The sequence below is a fragment of the Crinia signifera genome, chromosome 2 (genome assembly GCF_055691185.1).
Source record: "Crinia signifera chromosome 2, ASM5569118v1, whole genome shotgun sequence".
NCBI classification, from domain to species: Eukaryota; Metazoa; Chordata; class Amphibia; order Anura; family Myobatrachidae; genus Crinia; species Crinia signifera.
The window spans coordinates 104,027,832-104,051,209 of NC_139218.1; the positions used below are offsets into that span (position 1 = coordinate 104,027,832).

The 23,378-nt window shown below is 45.8% G+C and overlaps 1 protein-coding gene across 1 annotated transcript in view; it reads right to left on the bottom strand.

The window, feature by feature from the left end:
- The window catches only part of EFHC2 (EF-hand domain containing 2), an 86,333-nt gene that overhangs the window by 58,520 nt on the left and 4,435 nt on the right, over positions 1–23,378 (bottom strand). Inside the window, exons 3-7 of the mRNA XM_083172666.1 lie at positions 19,463–19,613; positions 13,955–14,178; positions 12,759–13,010; positions 8,859–8,966; positions 7,288–7,426 (exon numbers count right to left, since the gene is read on the bottom strand). Of these exons, the coding sequence (XP_083028792.1) occupies positions 7,288–7,426; positions 8,859–8,966; positions 12,759–13,010; positions 13,955–14,178; positions 19,463–19,613 (874 nt within the window). The remainder of the gene's footprint in view (positions 1–7,287; positions 7,427–8,858; positions 8,967–12,758; positions 13,011–13,954; positions 14,179–19,462; positions 19,614–23,378) is intronic.

The window sequence follows — 23,378 nt, forward strand, 5'->3', positions numbered from 1 at the left end:
ACAATGGGGGTGCATATAACATAGTAATCACCCATTAGGGTGCATGTACAATTAAAAATAGTTTTGATCGCATCAAAATGATGGCATAACATTAAAATCGTGGGCGCCGTGCTAGGAAACAAGTACCAAAACATTTGGGACGGCCATTACAATGGCATGCGATGCGACGCGATTACACCCGATTTTACATTGTAGAGGCACACTGATGGGTGATTACTATTTTAAAAGCAACCCACCCCCCCCCTCCCCCACTGTCAACGGCAACCCGAAGTGCGGTGAGCGCAGGGAGCCCGCGAGGGGCGGCGGTACGTGTCCTTCGACCTTTTCATACCCCCACTATCCAGGTCTGCGTGGAGTTGACTTGATATAGTGTGGCGAGCGCAGCGAGCCACCGAGCCTGAAGCATGGCGAGCGTGAAGTTATCCGCTGTGCTCGCCACGCTTCGGGCTCTGTGGCTCGCTGTGCTTGCCACACTATATTAAATCAACTCCACGCCGACGTGGATAGTGGGGGTATGAAATGGTCGGAGGAAGCGTACCGCCGCCCCTCGCGGGCTTGCTGAACTCGCCACGCTTCGGGTTGGCGTTCATAGTGGCGGTGGCGTTAACAATGGGGGTGCATATAACATAGTAATCACCCATTAGGGTGCATGTACAATTAAAAATAGTTTTGATCGCATCAAAATGATGGCATAACATTAAAATCGTGGGCGCCGTGCTAGGAAACAAGTACCAAAACATTTGGGACGGCCATTACAATGGCATGCGATGCGACGCGATTACACCCGATTTTACATTGTAGAGGCACACTGATGGGTGATTACTATTTTAAAAGCAACCCACCCCCCCCTCCCCCACTGTCAACGGCAACCCGAAGTGCGGTGAGCGCAGGGAGCCCGCGAGGGGCGGCGGTACGTGTCCTCCGACCTTTTCATACCCCCACTATCCAGGTCTGCGTGGAGTTGACTTGATATAGTGTGGCGAGCGCAGCGAGCCACCGAGCCTGAAGCATGGCGAGCGTGAAGTTATCCGCTGTGCTCGCCACGCTTCGGGCTCTGTGGCTCGCTGTGCTTGCCACACTATATTAAATCAACTCCACGCCGACGTGGATAGTGGGGGTATGAAATGGTCGGAGGAAGCGTACCGCCGCCCCTCGCGGGCTTGCTGAACTCGCCACGCTTCGGGTTGGCGTTCATAGTGGCGGTGGCGTTAACAATGGGGGTGCATATAACATAGTAATCACCCATTAGGGTGCATGTACAATTAAAAATAGTTTTGATCGCATCAAAATGATGGCATAACATTAAAATCGTGGGCGCCGTGCTAGGAAACAAGTACCAAAACATTTGGGACGGCCATTACAATGGCATGCGATGCGACGCGATTACACCCGATTTTACATTGTAGAGGAACACTGATGGGTGATTACTATTTTAAAAGCAACCCACCCCCCCTCCCCCACTGTCAACGGCAACCCGAAGTGCGGTGAGCGCAGGGAGCCCGCGAGGGGCGGCGGTACGTGTCCTCCGACCTTTTCATACCCCCACTATCCAGGTCTGCGTGGAGTTGACTTGATATAGTGTGGCGAGCGCAGCGAGCCACCGAGCCTGAAGCATGGCGAGCGTGAAGTTATCCGCTGTGCTCGCCACGCTTCGGGCTCTGTGGCTCGCTGTGCTTGCCACACTATATTAAATCAACTCCACGCCGACGTGGATAGTGGGGGTATGAAATGGTCGGAGGAAGCGTACCGCCGCCCCTCGCGGGCTTGCTGAACTCGCCACGCTTCGGGTTGGCGTTCATAGTGGCGGTGGCGTTAACAATGGGGGTGCATATAACATAGTAATCACACATTAGGGTGCATGTACAATTAAAAATAGTTTTGATTGCATCAAAATGATGGCATAACATTAAAATCGTGGCCGCCGTGCTAGGAAACAAGTACCAAAACATTTGGGACAGATAAGGACTGGGAGGTCCTGTAATCGACACTGTAATCTCTGACTAGCAGGGCCATTTTTACTCTTTTTCTCAGGTGTGGTTTAATAGATCTTAAGTAAAGATAGACGGTCAATAGGTTAACATGACAAGGTCAGCAGGATCAAAAATAGAGAGTAAAACAGGTACAAAAGGTCAACAGGGTCAAACAGTTGACACACATATTGTCATTTAATGTGTCATTTTGTAAATTTCACAACATCTGAGCCAATTAATTTAATTAGTGTGTACCCTCACAGAAGAAAACAAGTGGTGTGTGTTGCGCAATTATTAGCAGCTGGCACAGGGTTTTGTCAAGACCCCGAAAAAGTTATAGTTTTAGAAAATGGAGGTGTGCCAGCGCTTGCTGTCTTAATAATTACTAACACGGTTCTTTTTAAGATTTTTTTATATAAAAAACATATGAAAAATATACATACATTAAACAATTATGAAAAGTAAAAAATATAAATTATTATAATTATCTCGTAAAGATGTGAATCAATTAGCTATTTGCTTTGAGGTATTAATACCAATAGTCCCGATATAGTGGGGAGAGGTGATATGCTGTTGTTTATATTACCATCCTTTCTTTCTGGTGCTTTTTCTGTTTGCCAGATGGAGTGTGACAACTGCGGTTCTTGGTATGCCTTATGATTTCAAAGGCTCAAGGGTCCCAATGAAAAAACGTCCTCCTTGTCTTGGAAATTAGGGATGATGCTGTAACCCATAAACGATATGTCCAAGTGGTGGTGAGGGATTTCAAGGGAGATAAAACGAACCAAGTCACTTCTCTGCAGCAGGATGTAATCAGCAATATTGTTTTAGGCTCAACGCGTTTCTCTGGAACTTCCAGCTTCCTCAGGAGCAAAGTGTACCCTCACAGGTTTGCTTCACTTCAATTCATACATGGTGCCTCTCTCTGCTACCACTGCACTTGGAATCGTAGTCCATGTATAGTAAATGATTAAAAACAAAGGTGTCGACCACATGTGTGTTGACCTTTTGAGCCTGTCAACCTTAAGCACTGTCTACCTGAAAATCTTTTGACCCTATCAATCTTTAATCTTTTAACCCTGTCGACCCTTCTGCATGTCAACCATTTGTGGCGGACCTATTGACTGTCTATCTTTTTACTATAGTTCTATCAACCAGATAACCTTTTTCTGTCATCTGCATAGATGCGCAGCAATAGCAACAGACCCCAAAAGGAAGAGAAGAAAGAAGCATGGCAGCAGAAGCTGGGAGCAGAGCTCCAGTTGTTATGAAAGAGGCCAGAAGATGCAGGGCACAAGATGGAAGATAAAAAGGTGCCGGCTAGAAGAAGAAAATCGGGCCAGTGGAAGAAGAACGCAGAACAGGAAGGCTGCACTGTATGGTAAGTGAAAGAAGCATCAAGACATCCCACAGCAGCCCCCCAACGGTACACATAGGCCATTGGTGAAGCCTGCCACAACTAGCATCCCAAATACCGCCAGGAGACCTGCACCAGAAACTGGCACCAATGAGGATGCCTGGATCGGAATCCCGACTGCCAGGATGCTGAACGTAAGTATGCCAGGGCAAGTTAGTGATAGGCAGAGAAAGGGGGGATGAGCTGTTATGCACGGGGGGGGGGGGGACGACTTAGGGTTAGGCTGCAGGGAGGGAGGTTTAGGGTTAGGCTGCAGGGAGGAAGGTTTAGGGCTAGGCACTTAGAAGGGGGGATGGATTTAGGCTGCAGGGTAGGAGGGGTTCGGTTTAGGATGCTCAGCAAAGGCGGTTAGGTGGCAATGGGGTATCTGGGTTGGGGGTTAGCCGCTAGTGGGGAGGCTCAGGATGTGGGGGATTAGGGTTAGCCTGCAGAAAGGAAGGGTTAGGGGGACAGGGTACTGTAAGTATACTTACCTGACCCCTGTTGGAATTCCCTGCATTGGTATTCTAAATGCTGGCATCCCAACCTCTGGTCATCTGTATGTATCCGTGGGGCAGTCGGGTTCTAGGCCGTGGGCGCATGATAGGCGGGTATCAGGCCGGGGGCATGAATAAGGCCTTAGGCCTTTGGTATCAGTAGGAGGAAGAAGGCCCTATTAGTTTAAGTCCCCGTTGAATGGGTTGGGATCGTTTGGTCGACCAAAACTAGGTCGACGGTCATTAGGTTGACACCATTGGGTTGACATACAGCAAGGTCGACGGGGTCTAGGTCAACTTGGGTGAAGGTCGACAGGGGTCTAGGTCAACAAGGGACTAGGTCGACAGGGGTCTAGGTCAACAAGGGACTAGGTCGACAGGGGTCTAGATCGACACATGCATTTGGTTGACATGGGTTAGGTCGACAGTCAAAAGGTTTACATGGGTTTTTGACTGTTTTTTTACTTGAATGTCAACACAGTTGACATGGACACAATTTTAAGTGCACCGCATCCCCTCGCAACGCTCGCTGCGCTTGCCATGCTTCGGGCACAGTGCCTCGCTACGCTCGGCACACTATTTTATTCTCCCAACACGTCCTAGTGGATGATAGGGCATGAAATACCGCCTGTCGGCACATGTGAGCTCAAAAAACGAGCCCATGTTGACCTAACGCATGTGTCGACCTAGACCCCTGTCGAACTAGTCCCTTGTTGACCTAGACCCCTGTTGACCTACACCCATGTCGACCAAGACCCCTGTCGAACTAGTCAACGGTGTTGATCTAATGACTGTCGACCTAGTTGGGGTCAACAATTCGACCGTATCCCAGTTGAATAAGAGTGATCTGGGCACTAGGCCCAAAGTCATTCAACTGGTATACCCAGTCATCTGAGTATGGAGCCCAGATCGCTCTGAGCCCCAGTTAAGCAGGCCCATTAGTTCACTCACAGTCTAATTAAAAGGACTTAACATACTTCTTGGCTAAAATTGAACATTGAAGATATATTAGCATTCAGGTCACTGTATATTATATTTTTAATATATGTATTGTTTTTGTGTGTGTATGTTAGTAAATTTTTATTATATTGTGTACCTTTAGAGTGCCCCACTTTTTTTATTTCTCCTTTGGGCAATGGGGGCGTGGCCCGATTTCGCTGCTATGGGGGCATAGTTAGCGGCTCTGGGAGCTGCTGGCTATTTTCACATCCCGTCAGGCTGCAGGACGGAGGGGACTCCCAACTGACCCCCCCCCCCCCCTCTGCCGCGGGACACTGCCGGCCCCGAGAGGGATGCGGGAACGTCCCAAAAAACTGGGACGTTCCCTCGAAAAGCGGGACAGTTGAGAGGATTTCAATACATGAATTGGGTCCTATGCAAAATCTGAAAATGCCATGTTAGCCATCACGGCATATATGATCACATTAAGGGTTAATGATTTGACATTTAGATTAAATTGTTTGAAAAGAATGTCAGTAGTCTGCAGCTGTAGGGCTCCGAGAGCCTTATCGACAAAAGAGCTGCAGGGTATAGGAAATAAATTTGGTGTATAATACATTATTTATGTTAATCAGTATTTACGGTAATGCAAAACATAACAACAGGGAACAGATAATATCAGAATGTGTAAAACTGGCTAACAGTATGTTTACAGTGCATGCTTTCAGAAAATGTACAACATCCTACAGGACAGATAAATGTAAATAGTGTGCCACCTAGTGTTCCGCATTACAATTACAGGTTATTGCTATTAGAAATATTTTAAAACTTTTGATCATGTTACATTTAACAAATTTTATAAATATATTTTCAGATGAGACTTTTCTTGTAATATAAAGATTAATATTTAATGTAAAAATAAGTTTCATTTCATTCTGAAAGAGTTTACAATGACTTTCAACAATGGCTTAGCAATACTATGACAAATCTAGAAAATACTGTAAGTACTGTGATATCATAATAAGGATGCATTGTTGGTTTTGAATTTGAGAAACATCGTGTAGCTTTGTCTTTAATCAATATTAATCTGGTAAAGTGAATTCCTGTGTTACATAATAGGTCCTGGCTTCATACCTCCCAACTTCTGCCGAGCCCGATGCGGGACGCAGCTGCTGCGCGCTGGAGGCGTGGCGGAAATTTCGGGGGTGTGGCCTAATTTCGTGGGCGCGGCCTGTACTCGCGGCTCCCCGTGAGGTCACGCCCCCATTTTGCCGCTATGGGGGCATGACCCAGAGGCTCTGTGAGCCTCTAGCCATGCCGCCAGCCCCCTGGCTGCGGGAATAGACGCTGTGCGCATGCGCACAGCGTTTATTCCCCGCTGTTTAGCAGCCGACAGGGGGGACTCCCAACAGCCCCCCCTCACCGCGGGACACTGCCGCCCGCGGGTGGGACAGCGGGACAGGCCCTGATAATCGGGACTGTCCCGCTGAAATCGGGACTGTTGGGAGGTATGTGGCTTTCCTGGCTTCTGAACATCGTGTCAACATTATCATTTTTGAAACACATTAAAGTTGTGCTTTGCCTTATATTCATTGACAATGAGGACTCTTTATTAAAGTCTTATTTACAGACATTCCGCCAATAACTGCCATTGTCAGAGGATTTTCACAATTTCTTATAATGGTATATATTTAACAATAATGGTACTGCAGTAAATATAAGAGATACATACATATATACTGTATATGTGGTGTTAGCAGTAGTCCTGAAAAGCTTCAGCCATTGTAGGGCCTGCAATCAAGGGTGATCGCTGTTTCAGGGCCAGCGGGAGGCGGCAACAGACCATTGGGGGGGGGGGTGACCGATTGTTTTGAGGGAGCGGTCCAGACAATGCAGGCATGTCCAGACCTCTCGGGAAGAGAGCCGTGGCAGCTCCTTTGCCATCACACGCCACTGCAACGACCGGAAACATGGCTGGCCTGCTCCTGGCTTCGCAGCTACGCCGACCAGATAACATTGTTAGCGACCATGGGCACTTGTTTATTGGGGCGTAAACTCTGAACAAAATTCCTAATGTCTTGTTCCGATTCCTCGAAAAATGACATATTGGGCCAATATCACTCCAATGTGTACCTGGCTTAACTCTCTCCACTCTCTGCCAATCTTGCAGATATCATATTTGGTAGCTTCACCCACTTGAAATACATTGTAGATCCTCTACTGATAGAGTTCTATAATATTATTTCAAGCAGACATGCCCCTGGGTGGTGCTAGACATGCCCCTGGGTGGTGCTAGACCTGCCCCTGGGTGGTGCTAGACCTGCCCCTGGGTGGTGCTAGACCTGCCCCTGGGTGGTGCTAGACCTGCCCCTGGGTGGTGCTAGACCTGCCCCTGGGTGGTGCTAGACATGAATTATATGTATCACATATGACTACTCCGTACAGGGAGTAAGTATATAGTACAGCATTTGCCTAGTTGTCTCACCAATTCCATATTTCGTTCTGTAATAATTCTTGGTAAATTCATCACAGTCGCATAGGATTATATTTCGTCCCCATGCACCGATTACAGCGCCAATTGTCAGATCACAATCTTTGTAAAACTCCTGATCCACAGCCCCTGTCTGTAAAATATTGAGAATGATAAATAACACTAATGATTGAATTCTTCGATCTCTATTCAGTGACTTATCAGAGCCCAAGGTTTACCTTAATTGGAAATAAAAGGCTTCCATCCTAAATGTGGCAATTCTCCCCTTTATCTTTGAAGAAAGATAAAGGGGAGAAATTGCACCAATATATGTCATCCGATTCAACAGATCAGACTGACTTGTCAGTCACATCGTCTAATGGGTACCATCAATTTCACAATCCTGTGGGTCATTTGCCGGGCATGCTGCATCCCCAATGCTATGATCGTGGTAATGACTACATGGAGAGCAGAATCGGACAATATATAGTTCATAACCGATATATAATTACATCAATTGTGTAACCAGCTTAAGCAACCAATCAGCTTATGTCATTTCTCATGCAAAATTATATTTAATTAGAAATTGATTGGTTGCTTTGGGTAACTACTTCAATTTATCGCTATCCAATGGTTGATACATCTCCCCCAAAGTTACACAAAACTAAAGTCTGCTACTGCATTACATATAAAACTAACAGCTAATAGCAAAAAAAGTATTTGTTTAGTGCCGTGGTAGAACGATATGGTGCATATACACTGACTGATATTATTCACAATATCGGTCTGAGACATCACCCGCCCCCTGCTCCGTACATGCAGTCGCTGAGATTGTCAGATTGAGCTCAATGTACCAACAACAGAGGGGGTCGCTAACAATCGTCATTAACGATATTATACACACACACACACACACACACACACACACACACACTGGACAATGGGGTTCATTCTGATCTAATCGGCCCATTGCAAGTTTGCAATGGGGTCTGATGTTTAAGATCTGCGCATGTGCATAAGTGAAAATGAGCACGTGCAGGTCTTCTCTGCGGGCGTGCTCGCAGTTGGGGGGGCATGCAGTAGGCATGCAAGGGGTGTTGGGCATCCCCATGTGAAAAGGGGTGGCGTCCTGCATTCTGGGGGCGGGTAGCTGAGTTCACTAGATGTCAGCTGCCTGCCCTGTTCTCGGAGCAGGGTGCCGCTAATCTAAGTCACCAGAGAGTAATTTAGATTAGCGAGTGCTTCAGAGATCATTTGATAGTTCGAATGATTTCGGGCCCACATGCAAGCCTGCAAATGGATGTTTATGCAAAGCATCCATTCGCAGGCCTGTGGGGACATTCAGCATCCATTGGGGGGGCAGGCATTCATACGGACGACTTTAGTTGGCTCGCAAAGCAGTGTAATACTACTGCTTGCTAGTCAACCAGAATCAGGGCCAATATGTATGCGCTAACATAAATGATATTGTTCAGATCGTATATATTGTTATATACAAAACCGGCACCAAACCACCCCCCCCCCCCCCCCCCCCACACACACACACACACACACACAATGTATTAGAAAATATTTGAAGACTATACCTTTCGATTATCCAGAATATAACGACCTCCGTGTCCCAATGGGCCAAAAACATTCAGGACAGTGCGTGCAGTGACCTCTCCAGGCTTATACATTTTGGGTGAGCCATTCTGTGACAGGAAAGGAGATGTGCTTGTTTACACTGAGCAGTTCATAAGAAACATTCATGTGTTCTGCTACATCTAGAAAAGCTGTGTAGATTACCAGTACATATTTAAAAACAAAAAGGTGGAAATTTACGAAGAATACAAATACGAAAATTCGTATTTGTATTCTTAATACTCCTGAATACAAATGCATAAGGATGTTATTACCGTATGCAAATTCGTATTCCGGAGGAAAATTTAGTAATTAGTCGTATTTGACTGATTCGTATTTTCCGATGGCGTATGGATTCGTATTTTTGCCGACACATTCGTATTTTTAAATACAAATTCGGTGCTGGTTTTAAAAAATCAGGCAACAAAACAAGTTTGGGCTCCCCGTATTTTTTAAAACCAGCACCAGGCCCCCCTGGCCACAGCATTCATCCCTACCTACCAGTCATCATGGGCAGGGGTCCTGGGGGAGTAGGGACCCCCCCAATGAAGGGGTCCCCCCCTCCAGAACTTACCTGCCCAGGTACTGTCCCCGGTACCCCTGGGCTGTGGGTACCGGGCTGATCAAAGTGTAAAAGACAGAAAAATTGATTGTATATTGCTGGTGAAGTATGAGTCCCAGCAAGGCTCCCCCGCATGCGGGGACTTGGAGAACCACAAGTCCCAGCATGCAGGGTATTAAAGGACCCGCTGGAACTTGTAATACAAATTGACACTGATATCAGAATAATAACATTTTATTTCACATGGAGTCCTTTCATACTGATACTTACCTATCTATCTAGGTAGCCCTCCGTCCATCCGTCCATCATTCCGGTCATGAAGAAATCCATAGGGGAACCTGTGAAAGGAAACCATACTTACCAGGGTTTTTCGGCGTAGATCACGTCCTCTTCATTCCAGTAGCATCCAGGGGAGAAGAAAAACAAACCGATTCACGCGAACGAAGCCGGACTACAGAGGAGAAACTGGAGGATGTTTGTCTACCTCCGGTGGCTCCTCCTCCCGAATACCGCTATTGGCCGCCTAGGTGGCCAATAGCAGCATTCAGGAGGAGGAGCTGCCGGAGGTAAACAAACATTAGGGCATTATGGACTTACAGTTGTCTCCAATTAACATGAATCTTGGCTGGAATAAATACTCCAATGGGAATACTAAGAATGGGAAAGTTGGGTGAAGGAGAAGTATCGTAGGATAGCAGAGAGAGGGGGCCGTCACCTGAAGCAGAATCACTAAAGGTTGGGCAATACTTTGTGGAGTCCTTTAGTTTCTGGCAACATGAAGGCAGTACTGCACAAAGCTGTGTAAAACACATCATATTCCTCAATGACCAGGTGATGCCATGCCCCTTAGGCAGACACAGGAGGTGCCCCTCCTCTTCCGGCATACCCGATGACTGCATTCATGGTGACAAATCTAGAGAGAATAGTTAGATCTGAGCATTAGCCTTATACACAGATACTTAAATCCAAAAATGCTGATAAGTAACTTTCTGGGAGGCTAATGCTAAATAACCCATAACCAACAAGCAGATAATGATAACCTGTCCTCTCTGTTTCATAATCTTACAAGGCCAAATCTAAACTAGTTTCTGTGAAACTCTTCTTGATTGCTCTGTATTAGGGAGATTGTCTTTAAAAGTTATTAAACATTATCAGAAACCACAGAACATTCATATATCAGCTTTGTTTTTTGTAGTGTGACTAAGGAAAGTCTTGTGAGCCCGACCTGATTCATGAGTGCTCTTCTCTATTTAGACCCCTATTTCCTAATCAAACTCTAAAACATAACTCTAGGAGCTAGAAAAGAGAGGTGAACTAACAAGGGAATGGGCTAGAGATAAATTACGACAAATGGTGTTTGCCATTGTAGCCTATCAGCAGTGGCGCCGAGAGGGGATGGGGCACTTTTTACCCAGGCACATGTCTATTGAAAGGGCGCGAGTCCTGCTCCACCCATTGCAGGGCAAGAGAGAGAACTAACTGCCGATGCAGCAGCCTCTCTCTCCATCCCTGCACACTCTGTTTAGTGCTGTATGCTAAGCAGGGGAGAGATGCATCTGCAGCAGCAGCAGCCTGTCCTCGTCACGCCTCCTCCGTTGGCAGAGACCCTTTTTTTAACCAGGGCCCGACTGACCTGTCGGCGCCCCTGCCTATTGGAGCCCCTGTCCCTGCATGTGTTCTTTAATACATGCCATCGATAGATAATTTCTTATTGCCATAAATAACAGCAATGAGAAATTATAATTTGTGAATAGACTCATGGGCATTGCTTTTAACTGGAAATCTTCACACTAGTAATTATTCAATATTTGAGGCTTATTCCCTGAAAACACTTGTTTTTTGGATAATACCCACAAATATTAAATATTACCAGGATTTATGAAGGAGGGATTGCAGCAGACATCGCCATATCTATCCCATAGTCCCACTATTTTCAACATAAACCGCAGCCCACGTAGGTTCAGATTTGGCAAGCTTGGCAGCTGACATCATCTAAAGATTATCTGCTGTAGGCTATGGGCTATAGTCTGCAAAACTTACTGAGAGAGGTTACGGCATGTGTGTGGTCAGTAAATAATGAGACATAAAACAGAGGGGAACTGACCTCTAATACAATTCTAGTACATCGCAGGCAAAGGCCTTTCGGAAGCCCCTGTTTCTGCATGTGTTGCTGGTACATTCCTGTGTGAATGTTAAACTCTTTGAGGAAATTCATGAGATGGGATTTCTATTTCACATGGGATGTTGCTATGGGAAACCAATGAGATACTATCTATTATCTTGTAGAAGGTGCTAAATAAATAAGCAGTAGATTTTGATTGGTTTCCCATAGCAACATCCCACGTGAAATAAAACTCCCATCTTAATAAATGTCCCCCTTATTGCTATAAATAGCAGTGATAAGAAATTACAATTTTGGGGTCTAGAACCTGGTCATTGATACATATGTCCCTAGATCTCGTTTCTCCTTAGTAGGACTATTAATGGACACTTCACATTACCACTAGTATTCAGTTGTCAATGATCCTACTCTTAAGTGTATTCATTGCTTTTTGCGAGCTGTGTCAATGAGGAGTGCTGCCTGCTCGCTGTCACAGCTCGCAGGGTCAGTATTCAACTGAGCCCCTGCACACGCCATTTCCCCATCGCTAGGGTTGTGGAGCGAGGCGTATGCGGCCGCTAAAACAGCGAGGCTTGCAGATAAATGCAGCGGGCTCCCTGGATTAGCCGCAAGCCTCACTGTTTGGGGGAATCCTCGCCATCCTCTGACAGCGAGGATTTCCCCGGCCTGTTGAATAGGGTGAGCGGCCGGCACAGGGGTGAAATGGCGAGGATTGCTTGTTTTTGGCGATCCCCGCCATTTAACCCCCTCGCCGACCACATTGAATACGGCCCTCTGTGTCATTGTTCTGTTTTTCATATAGATTGTGCTAGATGATTTGTAATTGCTTACACAACTTCCCTCTTAGGACAAGTCGGACTAATGTATGGGGGGCCTTTACACGTATTGTCACAATGCCAACAAAAGCATATGGTTTTATTAGGTTGTGTTAATTTTGGATTAGGTTGTGTTAATGTAATATATGCTGTTCAGACCCCCCCCCCCCCACACACACACACACACAAACATCACACCCCCTCCCCACTACCTTCCTGCTACACTTACCCTCACTGAAACAGAAAAACTCATACATGACAATGACTAACACAACTACACAAAACTGACATATTATAAAGAGCTACAGTACAAATATGAGTGTGTAATCACAGCGAGGTTATATTTATTTTAGCTATTATTTACCTTGGGCAATTTTCCTCGGTGCAGAAACACTGGAACATATTCTCGACCACAGTTTGGTGGTATGACCTCTATGATTTCAACAGTGTCATCGGCCAAGAAATAATGTAATATAAGCGTTCTTGTGTCTCCAAAAGGTGAAGGTGTGTCATCCCACAAGCAGTAAAACCGCAAAACATGTCTGTCGTAATCCAAGAACTGTTTAAGGGTATCTATACGTTCATAAGGGCGTAACGGCTTCAGATTATCCTCCATCTACAAACATAGGGGAGGGGGAAATCATGTTTCACCAATTCAAAACTTGCCATTGCTGTACTTCCCAAAATAAAATGATCAGAAAATGGCCTATGCCATTATTTTAATGGAGACTTGGGGGAAAATTCAGTAAAGATTTTAAAAGAGTAAAGTAATGCTGTTGCCCAAAGCAAACAATCAGATTCTGTAAATCATTTTCTAGGATGCAATAGAGAAATAACAGAATTGTATTGGTTGCTAGGGGCAACATCCCCACTTTTAGAAGCATCAGTAAATTTACCACTGTAAATATGGCCCTTGCCGGAGTGGGTGTGTGAAAAATTGTCCTTCGGGGGGCTACGAACCCCGTCAAGAGAGCCAAACTACTAGGCCCAGTGTTTCTCCCCTCCTCCTACCAGTGGAATTACTGTGCTAGAACTGTCCCACCATCTGGCAGAGGTGAAGGTACTCAGCCAGACTTTTCGCCACTCCCAGGCATGAGGGATCCCATCCCCTCTGCCCATCAAAGTAGTTACTCGGTCCAGCCTTTCTCTATTCTTCTGCCAGGGGCCAGTCCATACCCACTGATAAGAACAGACTACACTTGATTTTAGCCAAAAGGCTGAGAAGCGACTCAAGTATTTTACTTGAACCATGCATTATAGAACAGTAACATTCTAGTTTAAAAAAAAACAAAGAAGCATATCTTGTAGTCTCTTTAAGCAGCTGGCGATAAGGATAAAATGAAATGGGACATAGTCACACTGTTTCCTATAATATGGGACACTATACAAAAATAAACACTAACCATAATTGGAATTCAGAAATACAGTATTCAATACCCTCCATAATTAAATCTAAAAAGTCTTCTGTGCTATCATTGACTTCTGGTTATCTACAGTATGTAAAACTGACAACAGTGAATAAGCATTTGAGTGCAATGTTGGCTCACTATAGATCTTTACCTGCTTGCGCATTGTTGAGTAGGCATCTGCTGGAATAGATTCCGGTGGATTTATTCTGACCCCAAGTTTTCTTAGGAAGTTTCTAGTAAACGCATCACAGTTCACTATCTTGAAAGTTCTTGAATAAAAGACAATATCCTTATTGACGTTGAAATGGTCCACAGTGTAAAACTGGTCATTGTCAGGGGGTGGAAGTGGAATACGGTGGCGCCTGATTATTGTTCCTATATTAAAACAACAAAGAAAGTTATTATCTTTATTATATAAAGTGTTTATTGTACCATGGAAATAAAGACCTAATATATACTGATTGCAATGTTGGGTGAAGATATATCTATTGTTGTACCACTGTGGGCAACATGTTACTGTACAAAGACTCATTGTCACAGCATACCGGATACTGGCGTCAGAGCCGGCCTTAGGCATAGGCAAACTAGGCAATTGCCTAGGGCATTTGGAATGCCTAGGGGCATCAGCAGCTTCTGCTGATTAAAATGATATGCAGCATGCCTATATTCTGTGTGTTAGTGAGGCTATATCTGCATATGAAATAGTGTATTCATGGAAATCACTGTAACATAGCATTCCGTATGCAGGTACAGCCACAGTCGCTCACAGAATATAGGCAGGTCACAGTGTTAGCGGCTGTACGAGTGCTGTCTGCGGGTGGGTTGGTTGTGCAATAGTGTTCAGCACATATGTAAGGGGCATTATGTGTGTCATGTATAAATGCATTAATAATGTGCAACATATGTGTAACAGGCATTACGTGTGTCATGTGTATAAGGGCATTAATAATGTGCAACATATGTGTAAGGGGCATTATGTGTGTCATTATGTGTATGAAGGGCATTAATAAAGGTTGGCATAATGTGTAAGGGGCATTATGGTTATAAGGACATTAATCATTTGTGTCATGTGTAATGGGCATTACTGTGTGGTATTATCAGGGGTGCCGAGAGAAAGGGGTAGGGAGTACAAATTACCCAGGCCAAAGTCTGATGGAAGGGCCCAGTGGGGGCCCCGGGCCCCCTCCCCTTAAGTAACAGCAGCAGCTGCAGCTCTTCTCCTCTGCCTAGCACACACTGCTTAGTGCTGGGTTGCAGTGTGTCCATGGAGGTGCTTAAAATACAATATTTTCTCAGGATTTTTTTCTAGGGGTATAATGTGAATAATGTGAGGAGTAATGTACATAAGGTGGTACTACTGTGTGATGTAACGTGAATAAGGGACACCATCGCATGATATAATGTGAATAAAGTGACACTACTGTGTGGCATAATTTGAATTGGGGGTACTATTGTGTGGCCATGCCCCTTCCCAGCAAGAACACACCCCTATTTGGGCTGCGCGCCGAATGTGTTCGCTGTTTCTTTTTAAAATATTGCAGGTAGGGGCACCAAAATGATGACTGCTATGATGAGGGTTGATGGTGCTGGGAAAGGGGAGCAGGGTCAGAGGCAGAACTAGTGGCAGTGCTAGGGGGCACCAGCCAAAATCTTGCCTAGGGCGTCATTTAGGCTAGGGCCGGCTCTGACTGGCGTTTACTTACTGGGTCCAGCGGCGCTGGTATCTGGGGCTTCAGTGAGGAGGCAGGCAGGGACGAGCACTATTTGTAGAGGCTTCCGGGTCCTGCGTGTTGGGAGCATGCACATTGCGGGTGCAGATCCTTAAAGGGACAAGGACCCTTCTTTTCCTTTTAGTGTTCATAAGGGCAGAGGTCAGTCCCTCCTATAAAGAAAAGTCCAGGAGGCTGCCTCTCTGCCAGCGTATAGGCTCTCTGACCTAGCTAAGCGTTGTTCATTACAACTCCAGTATTGTTACTAAAAGCACACTACCTTCAAGTTATTTCCATCTGGGCTCAGATCTGTCAGTGTTACCATGCCCGTTGCAATTAGTCACAGTTATCATTTTCACAGCCAGTCTCCATTTCCTGCCAGTCACCAGTGTGTCACCAGTACCTGTATTCGGAAACCCAGGCTGAAGGCCATGACCTGCAAGTTGGACGTAGCTAAGCCCAAACCCTAGAGGGTCCCTGGTGAACATCGCCGGCACCTTGGATTCTGTTCCTCAGTTCTGGGTATAGTCAATTCAGAGGTACACGTTCGCATCCTGAACATTCCCAGTGGTTTGTGACACTCATTTTCTGCTTAGAAACAGGGCATAAGCAGCCCATACACGCTGCTTTGTGGGCGTGCTGTACTAGCACCGATCACATTGCATTGCATGTGCATCCGTTGTGCATGCAATGCGATGCAATGTGATAAAACCTAAGTACAAAAAGTATGTGCAAGCACATACTTTTTGTACTTAGGTTTCATCAAATTGCATCGCATTGCATGCACAACGGATGCACATGCAATGCAATGCAATGTGATCTGTGCTAGTACAGCACGGAAAGCACGCCCTCATAGCAGCGTGTATGGGCAGCTTTAGAGTGGATACCTGTAGACATATTATTTGTCATGAGTGTATTATTTGCATGCTGTGCATATTCATCCTGGAGTTAGGGAGAAACCATCTGGATCTCCAAGCAGTTCAAAGTTTATTTTATTAAACAGGTTAACGAGAGTCTTAAAGTGGAATGTCAACCTGATTATATTTGATGCAGTAAAACACAGAGAAGCAACTACTATGATTATGAAATGACATAAAGTATTTGTGAAATGGTTGGCATTACTTTGACTGACTTGGTTCACGTTTGTTTTCTGATTTACAATATTTCCAGGCTTGTGTGTGTCCATGCTGCTGCTGCTGCAGCTGCTCTGTATTCCTTATTGATTAAGCACCTGTAAGGATTCCTGACTTCAGCACTGGTCACATGATCCAGGTATATTCAAGTAGTTCCACTTCCTGGTTGTGACCTAATTGCTGCTGCGGTCAATAGTCAATCTCCAGCTCCCTAGGGGGGATATAAGGATTCACTTGAGAACAGCTCAGAGCCTTGAACAACTAGTCTGATTCCTGTGTTCCTCCAGAGGTCAGCGTCCTAAGGCTCCAGGGTCCTGTCCAGAGTTCCTGTGCATTAGCTGTGCAATCTGCTGCTGCCTCCTGCTGCCATTAAGGCTCCCTGGTACTCTCCACCTGCCAGGTTATCTTCCAAGCTGCTTCCATCTACAGCCCCCAAGGGAAGAGGATAGAGCACTCCAGCATCCTTCAGCAGAGTTTGCTACTGGCTCTTAAAGGGCCATCACCATCTTTGACTCCCTAGTCAACTCTAAACCTCACTCGTCATTCTCCTGAAAGTTTCCCAGAGACTGACTCCAAGGCTCCTGATTATCTGCTACAGTGAAAATCATCCTGGTGCTGCTTCTGTTGTTACTACCACCTTGCCTGGTTAATTCTGCCTGCTACAGCTGCTGTTATATTATCCCCAGCATCCACCTTACAGCCAGCTTCCAGAGTGCAGCACAGGACCATCGGTTCCCAGACCGACACAGCCATCATCGACTCCCAGGTCAACGCTGCTGTCATCCACTCCCGGGTCAACGCTGCTGTCATCCACTTCCAGGTCGACACTGCCGTCGACTCCCAGGTCGACGCTGCCCTCATCGACTCCCAGGTCGACGCTGCAACCATCCCCTGCTGCCAGGCTGAAGAATACACTATCGGTTCCCTGACCGACAATGCACTCCATTGGCTCCCAGGCCAACGTACCTTCCTGGTTCCTAGGCCAGACAGACTCTCCCGTGGCTCCCAGGCCAATGTACCCTCTTGGCTTCTAGGCCAGATGGACTCTCCAGCAGCTCCCAGAGCATTAAAAGCCTGTGTCAGCTACCAGGCCGTCAAATACACCTGTCGGTTCCCAGGCCGTCAATATGCCTCCGGCTCCCAGGTCATCCACAGAGCGTGTCACCTCCCAGGCCGTCAACATGCCTCTGGCTCCCAGGCTGTCCACAGACTGTGTCGACTCTCAGGTCGTCAACACTCCATCTAAGCTCCCAGTCCGTCAAACTTCCACTTGCTTCCAGGCCATCAACACACCTTGGGAAGAGGGGGGCCCTAGACTGCACACCCTGTAATGAGAGGTGCTACCTTGCTGAGATTTTTAGCTATATGCAAGACAGAATTATAAAAGGAATGCATGTTAGCAGTAATGAGTGCATAGTGCACCTGCAAACCCCCTCTGTCTTGCATCAACACACCTTGTCGGCTTCGAGCCCGTCGACTTCTCGCCAGCTTCCAAGCCGTCAACGTCTCTCTGGCTTCCAGGCTTACGCAGTCCACTTACCAAGCTCCAAGTTATCTGGTCCAAGCTCCAACTGCACTAATCATGATCCACCCCTTGTGATTGGCCAGTTAGGTGTGGGAACTCAGGTCAGAGCGCCACGACCTCGCCACTGAACGCAGTGAAGTCCAAACCTCCTTACGGGGGTCCCTGGTGAAAACCGTCGGTGGTGTTAGACTCTGCACCTCTGACCAGAGTCTCGTCAGCTTCCCCTGCCTAGCTGTGCCCGCAGTGCCAGTGCTATATGAACTGTCCTTGCCTCAAACCCACAGTGTTCCAGTTCCTAGCATCCACCACTGGCCCACTGCTGCCACAGTCGGGAACACCAGAGACCCGAATCCTGACATACTGCCTCACTGCCTCACCTGAGGTCATGGGTTTGATTCCCACCATTGCAGAGTTTGTATATTCGCCCTATACTTGTGTGGGTTTCCTCCGGGTACTCTGGTTTCCTTCCACAACCCAAAAATTTACTGGTAGGGTAATTGGCTCCCAACAAATTAACCCTAGAAGGTATGTGTGTGTGTGTACATGTGGTAGGGAATATACAATGTAAGCTCCACTGGGGCAGGTACTGGTGTGAATGTTCAAAATATTCTCTGTAAAGAGCTGCAGAATATGTATGTGATATATAGGAAAATGTTACAAAATAAATAAATAAATGCAATTATCACTGATACACTCTATAAATTCTATTGCTAAGGTGCCCATACACAGAGCGATGTGCTCCATACTTTTTGTACTAGATGCAATCTAGTACAAAAAGTATGGGCCGCACATACTTTTTGTGATGTGCGATGTGATATGCGCAGGAGCACACATCGCATTGTGAAAGAGCTCCGTGCATGGGCACCTTAAAACTTTACCAAAAGAAAAAAACATACATACAGATGGAGCTCAGCCCATCTTTGCAGGGGCTGGCGATTCTATCGCCAGTCCCGCCATCCCGCCAGGGGGCTCGCTCGTGCGCACAAGACGCTCGTGTGCCCCCTGGCAACGGAGCCTGCCTCCGGTCCCCGCCGCCTCTCCCACCGTCGCCGCAGGTACCCCTCACTGCCCCGAGCGCCACCTAATCCTGCCCGTCTCCCTGAAGTGGAGACGGGCAGGGACACGCAGCATCCCCGCCGAGAGACTGGGACGCGCGTGCGCGCGTGCGCATGTCCCAGTTCAGTGTAGCCCCTGTCCGCCGGCGCTCGCGGGGAGAGTCTGGCGAGCCCCAGCCAAGGATGGCAAGGGCTACATCTGTACTCTTATATTACTAACTCTTAATATCTACAAACCCTGTGGAATTCCACTGTTTTTCATCTGGGGTTCTACCACCTGGATTGTGTCATCTTCAAGGTAGAAATATATTTTACACTGCCTTGTTCGGTTGGTCTCTTCCCTTCTCTCATGTACTTCCTCCACAAAATATGCATCAAATGAAAGAACCTGAAAGGGATAAAGAAGATGTTATTGTGATTATAGGGTGGACAATTGCTTTTAGTGAAAGGGACGTTTTAATGAAGCGTTATCATTTTAGACAGGATTTATCATTTGTAGAATCCTTTAACTAATACCCCGTTCTCACTGCCGCAAAAACCCGGGTTAATGCCAGGGCAAGCAGTAATTTCCTGTGTCCTGTCTCAGTGTGAAAGGGTCTTTGTGAAATTCCCAGGTGTTATGCCCTGGGAATTACACACAGGTTTTTTGCAGGGTTTTTTGGGGGTAATACACAGGTGTATGGCAGTGTGAGCAGGCTAGACCCGGGTTTTTCTCACAAAATGCAAAAAAGCAAGTTCATTGCATTGCTCAAAGCTGCTTTATAAACAGCCAATCAAAGATACTTTTTAAACTTCCGATCAAAGCTTGAATTGTGAAACTATGCAAAAAATAGGATTCTGGATACAACGCCAATTTCCCTGGGTCTACGTCTTGCCGAATTAGGTAGTCGGCATCTCAATATTCCACTCCTGGGATGAATATTTCTGACAGAGCCTCAACTTTTGCTGCATTGCTGCTAGGCTTTTGGTGCTTCTCTGGCTACTTATGTATGCCACAGTCGTGGCGTTGTCCAACTGCACTCAATGGTGCGACCCCACAACAGCTAAACCAGCTGTAGGATGTAAAATATCGCCCACAGTTCCAAAATGTTTATTGGTAGTTTCAATTCATTTTGATTCCAAAGCTTCGGAAACTGGGAGCCGCAGGGTACTGTTTCCCAAACTCTCAGACTTGAGTCGGTGGTGAGGAGAGTCCCACTCTAAACCTTTTGCCCATCAACAGGGGCAAGGAAACCAGCCACCAAAGGATAGACACTTGTGTCTTTGGTGCAAGCGACACACCTGTAAAGGAAGAGGTGGGAACCTGACCATTGTGACAAGAGACATTTATACTGTCAGATGCTCAATTAGTTAAGCCAGTGGTTCCCAAACCTTTTGAATCGCGGCACTATAGATAATCATTTTACTTTTGCGGTACTACTAGACCAACATTTTCTTATTGACATATTTAGAAATAAATATTAAATTAAGTAAATTGTGTTTCAATGTTATCCTTAGGATTAATTATGGGATAAATAAATATTGCTTCTATTTGTCCATATATTTTATGATTGGCAGCCAACAGCAGTGACTTCTTCTATTATACTGACCATAAATATTTTGGCACCCTAGGATGCCAAGGTACACAGTTTGGAAACCACTGCTTGCAAGGGAGGTGTCATCCTGAGTAAAGAGAAACAAATTTGGTTCCCCCAGCAAAATTGTGTGATATCAGTAAACAGATTTAAATCTACATGATAATTCAGAGATCTTGGTTATGTTATATTTCAAGGCCTCTCTGAGTATTGGATATCCCTATTGCTATATCTAGATTCAGGGTGTTGTACCACAAAAAAACAACATAAGCCAGAAAGCCCAAAGTAGCACACCAGCGAAAAAGTGAGACTTGGAAAAATTGAGAATTCAACCAATGTATCTGAGATACATTTGATGGGGCAGTCATATTGGAATGTTCAGTTGCGCATCTTTTTTGACCAAGGACAATAAGAATTTTCTACACTGCCACCTTTAGAATGACACGTCTGTCATAGGAAGCTGGCAAACCTGTCAAAAAAAACCTTGGTGGCAGATGAAAACAAAATTCCACTTTTTATCCATGACTGATTAGGTTCCTCACCCAAGCATCCTGGCAAGTTTCTATTCAGACCTCCTGAAAAACTTGCAGGCGTGCTTTCACCCTGGGATCAATGGGCTTTTGGAATAGGCTTAGGGTCCTGGTGGGAGGTGGTTTTGGTGGCTCTGCTGCATCCTCTTAAGCTACAGGAAACCTCTGGAGTATCCTCAAAAGTGCTCTGAGGCCCAAAAGGAACAAAAGGATGGACCAGAAAAGGAATGTTTAGGAGCTGGAGCAGCAGATGGGAGAAATCTGGATCTAGCTCCAGTTGCCTCGGATATCCACTTGTCCAATTCTGGTCCAAAAAGTACATTACCTGCAAAGGGTAAAACCTCCACCACCTTTTCTGATTCAGCATCTGCCTGCCACTGGTGAAGCCAAAGATATAGCCAGTGCAGAGGATCAAGATGCCAGCATACACATGTCTTTTGAGGCTTCCCCTAAATAGGTTGCTGATTCCTGGATATGCTCTGCCAAGGAAATAATCTATTCAGTCGGTTTACCAGACTGAAGGCCCACAGTTATCTGAGATCCCCAAGACTCAATAGCCTTGTTAACCCAACAACCACGATAGCTGGTCGCAGTGTGACACCAGGCACAGTGAAAATCGATTTTAAGGAAATTTCTAATTTTCTGAGAAACTTCTTTTAAAGAGGTGGCTCCCACCACTGGGAGTACCATCCTTTTGGATAAACGGGACACAGAAGAATCTACTGAAGGTAGAATCTCACACTTCTTCCTGCTATCAGCAAAAAAGAGGTTTGTCACCAAAAGGCGATGGTTCATCTGAAACTTTAACAGGCTGTTGCCAGGTTGAATTTAGAATATCATCTAAATCCTCTGAATCTGGAAATACAGCAGCTGTTTTTTGCTTTTTATCAAAAAACGACTGCTTGGATGGTAATGGTGCCACTTCTGTGACATTCAGGACCTGACATACAGCCATTTTAAATGTTTCAATATCCAAGGAGTCTGAGTCAGGCTCCACTGTGAAAACATCCTCTTCAGAATCTTGTTGAAACTCACCCTCCACCAGTAAAGGGTACTCATCCTCTGATGCATCTGACTGAAGCACTGAAGGTAGTACCCTTTTCTTAGCTAACTGAGGGGCCACTGCAGGGGTAGGTGGTACCACATATTTAAACAGACTAGCCACTGACCTAGCCAGCTTCTGGGCCCGGGCCGGTTCAGGGTCAGATATAGAGGCTGCGTGGCTGGAAGATTCCTCTGTTTCTGAGAGGCGTCCAGCTTTGCAGAAAAACTAGACATCACTATAGTGAGCTGAGACGCCCATGCAGGGGTGTCTTGGCTTAAAACCTCTGTCTGCTTATCAGGATCACATCATGCACAGTAAAATGAACTGAAAAAATTCTTAATGATAAATCCTTATAATAAAAACTTCATTTATTCCACATAGACATGAGTAGAAAATCACAATAAAAATCACAATAAAAATGACAATAAAAAATGGATGACAATAAATTCTTTCTCACCCAACAACAGAGGTGGAGCCAGGATGGTAAAGACAGAGTGTTCCAAGAAATGGGCTCACCCTGTCGGCTCCACAGATTCAGGTTGGGTAGAAGTCCTCCTAGGTGAACAGCAATCCTTTCTGGGTCCAACGCGTTTCGAGTCTTGCTGACTCTTTTTCAAGGCTACTGAATTGTTCCTAGGTTGCTGTATTTATGGGCTAAAAAGGCGGTAAAAGTTGGGGGGGTGTCGTCAGCTTGTGTCACCCACGGGACTCATTTGAAGTCAGAAATAAGAAGTATAAGATCTCCCAATTCATAACGTGCCACACACCGAATGTGATCTATTTAATTGAGTGTACATGTGGCCTAATATACATCGGAAGGACCAGCAGAGCCTTAAAAACCAGAATGACTGAACATCTGCGAAATATAAAAAATGGGGTACAAATTCATTCTTTGGCAGAACATTTCAGTAGCAAACACAACTGCTCCAGTAAATATATCCGCGACTTCATTGGGATAGAGAATGTAAAATCTACATGGAAGCACAGGGATTGTGAGACCATGT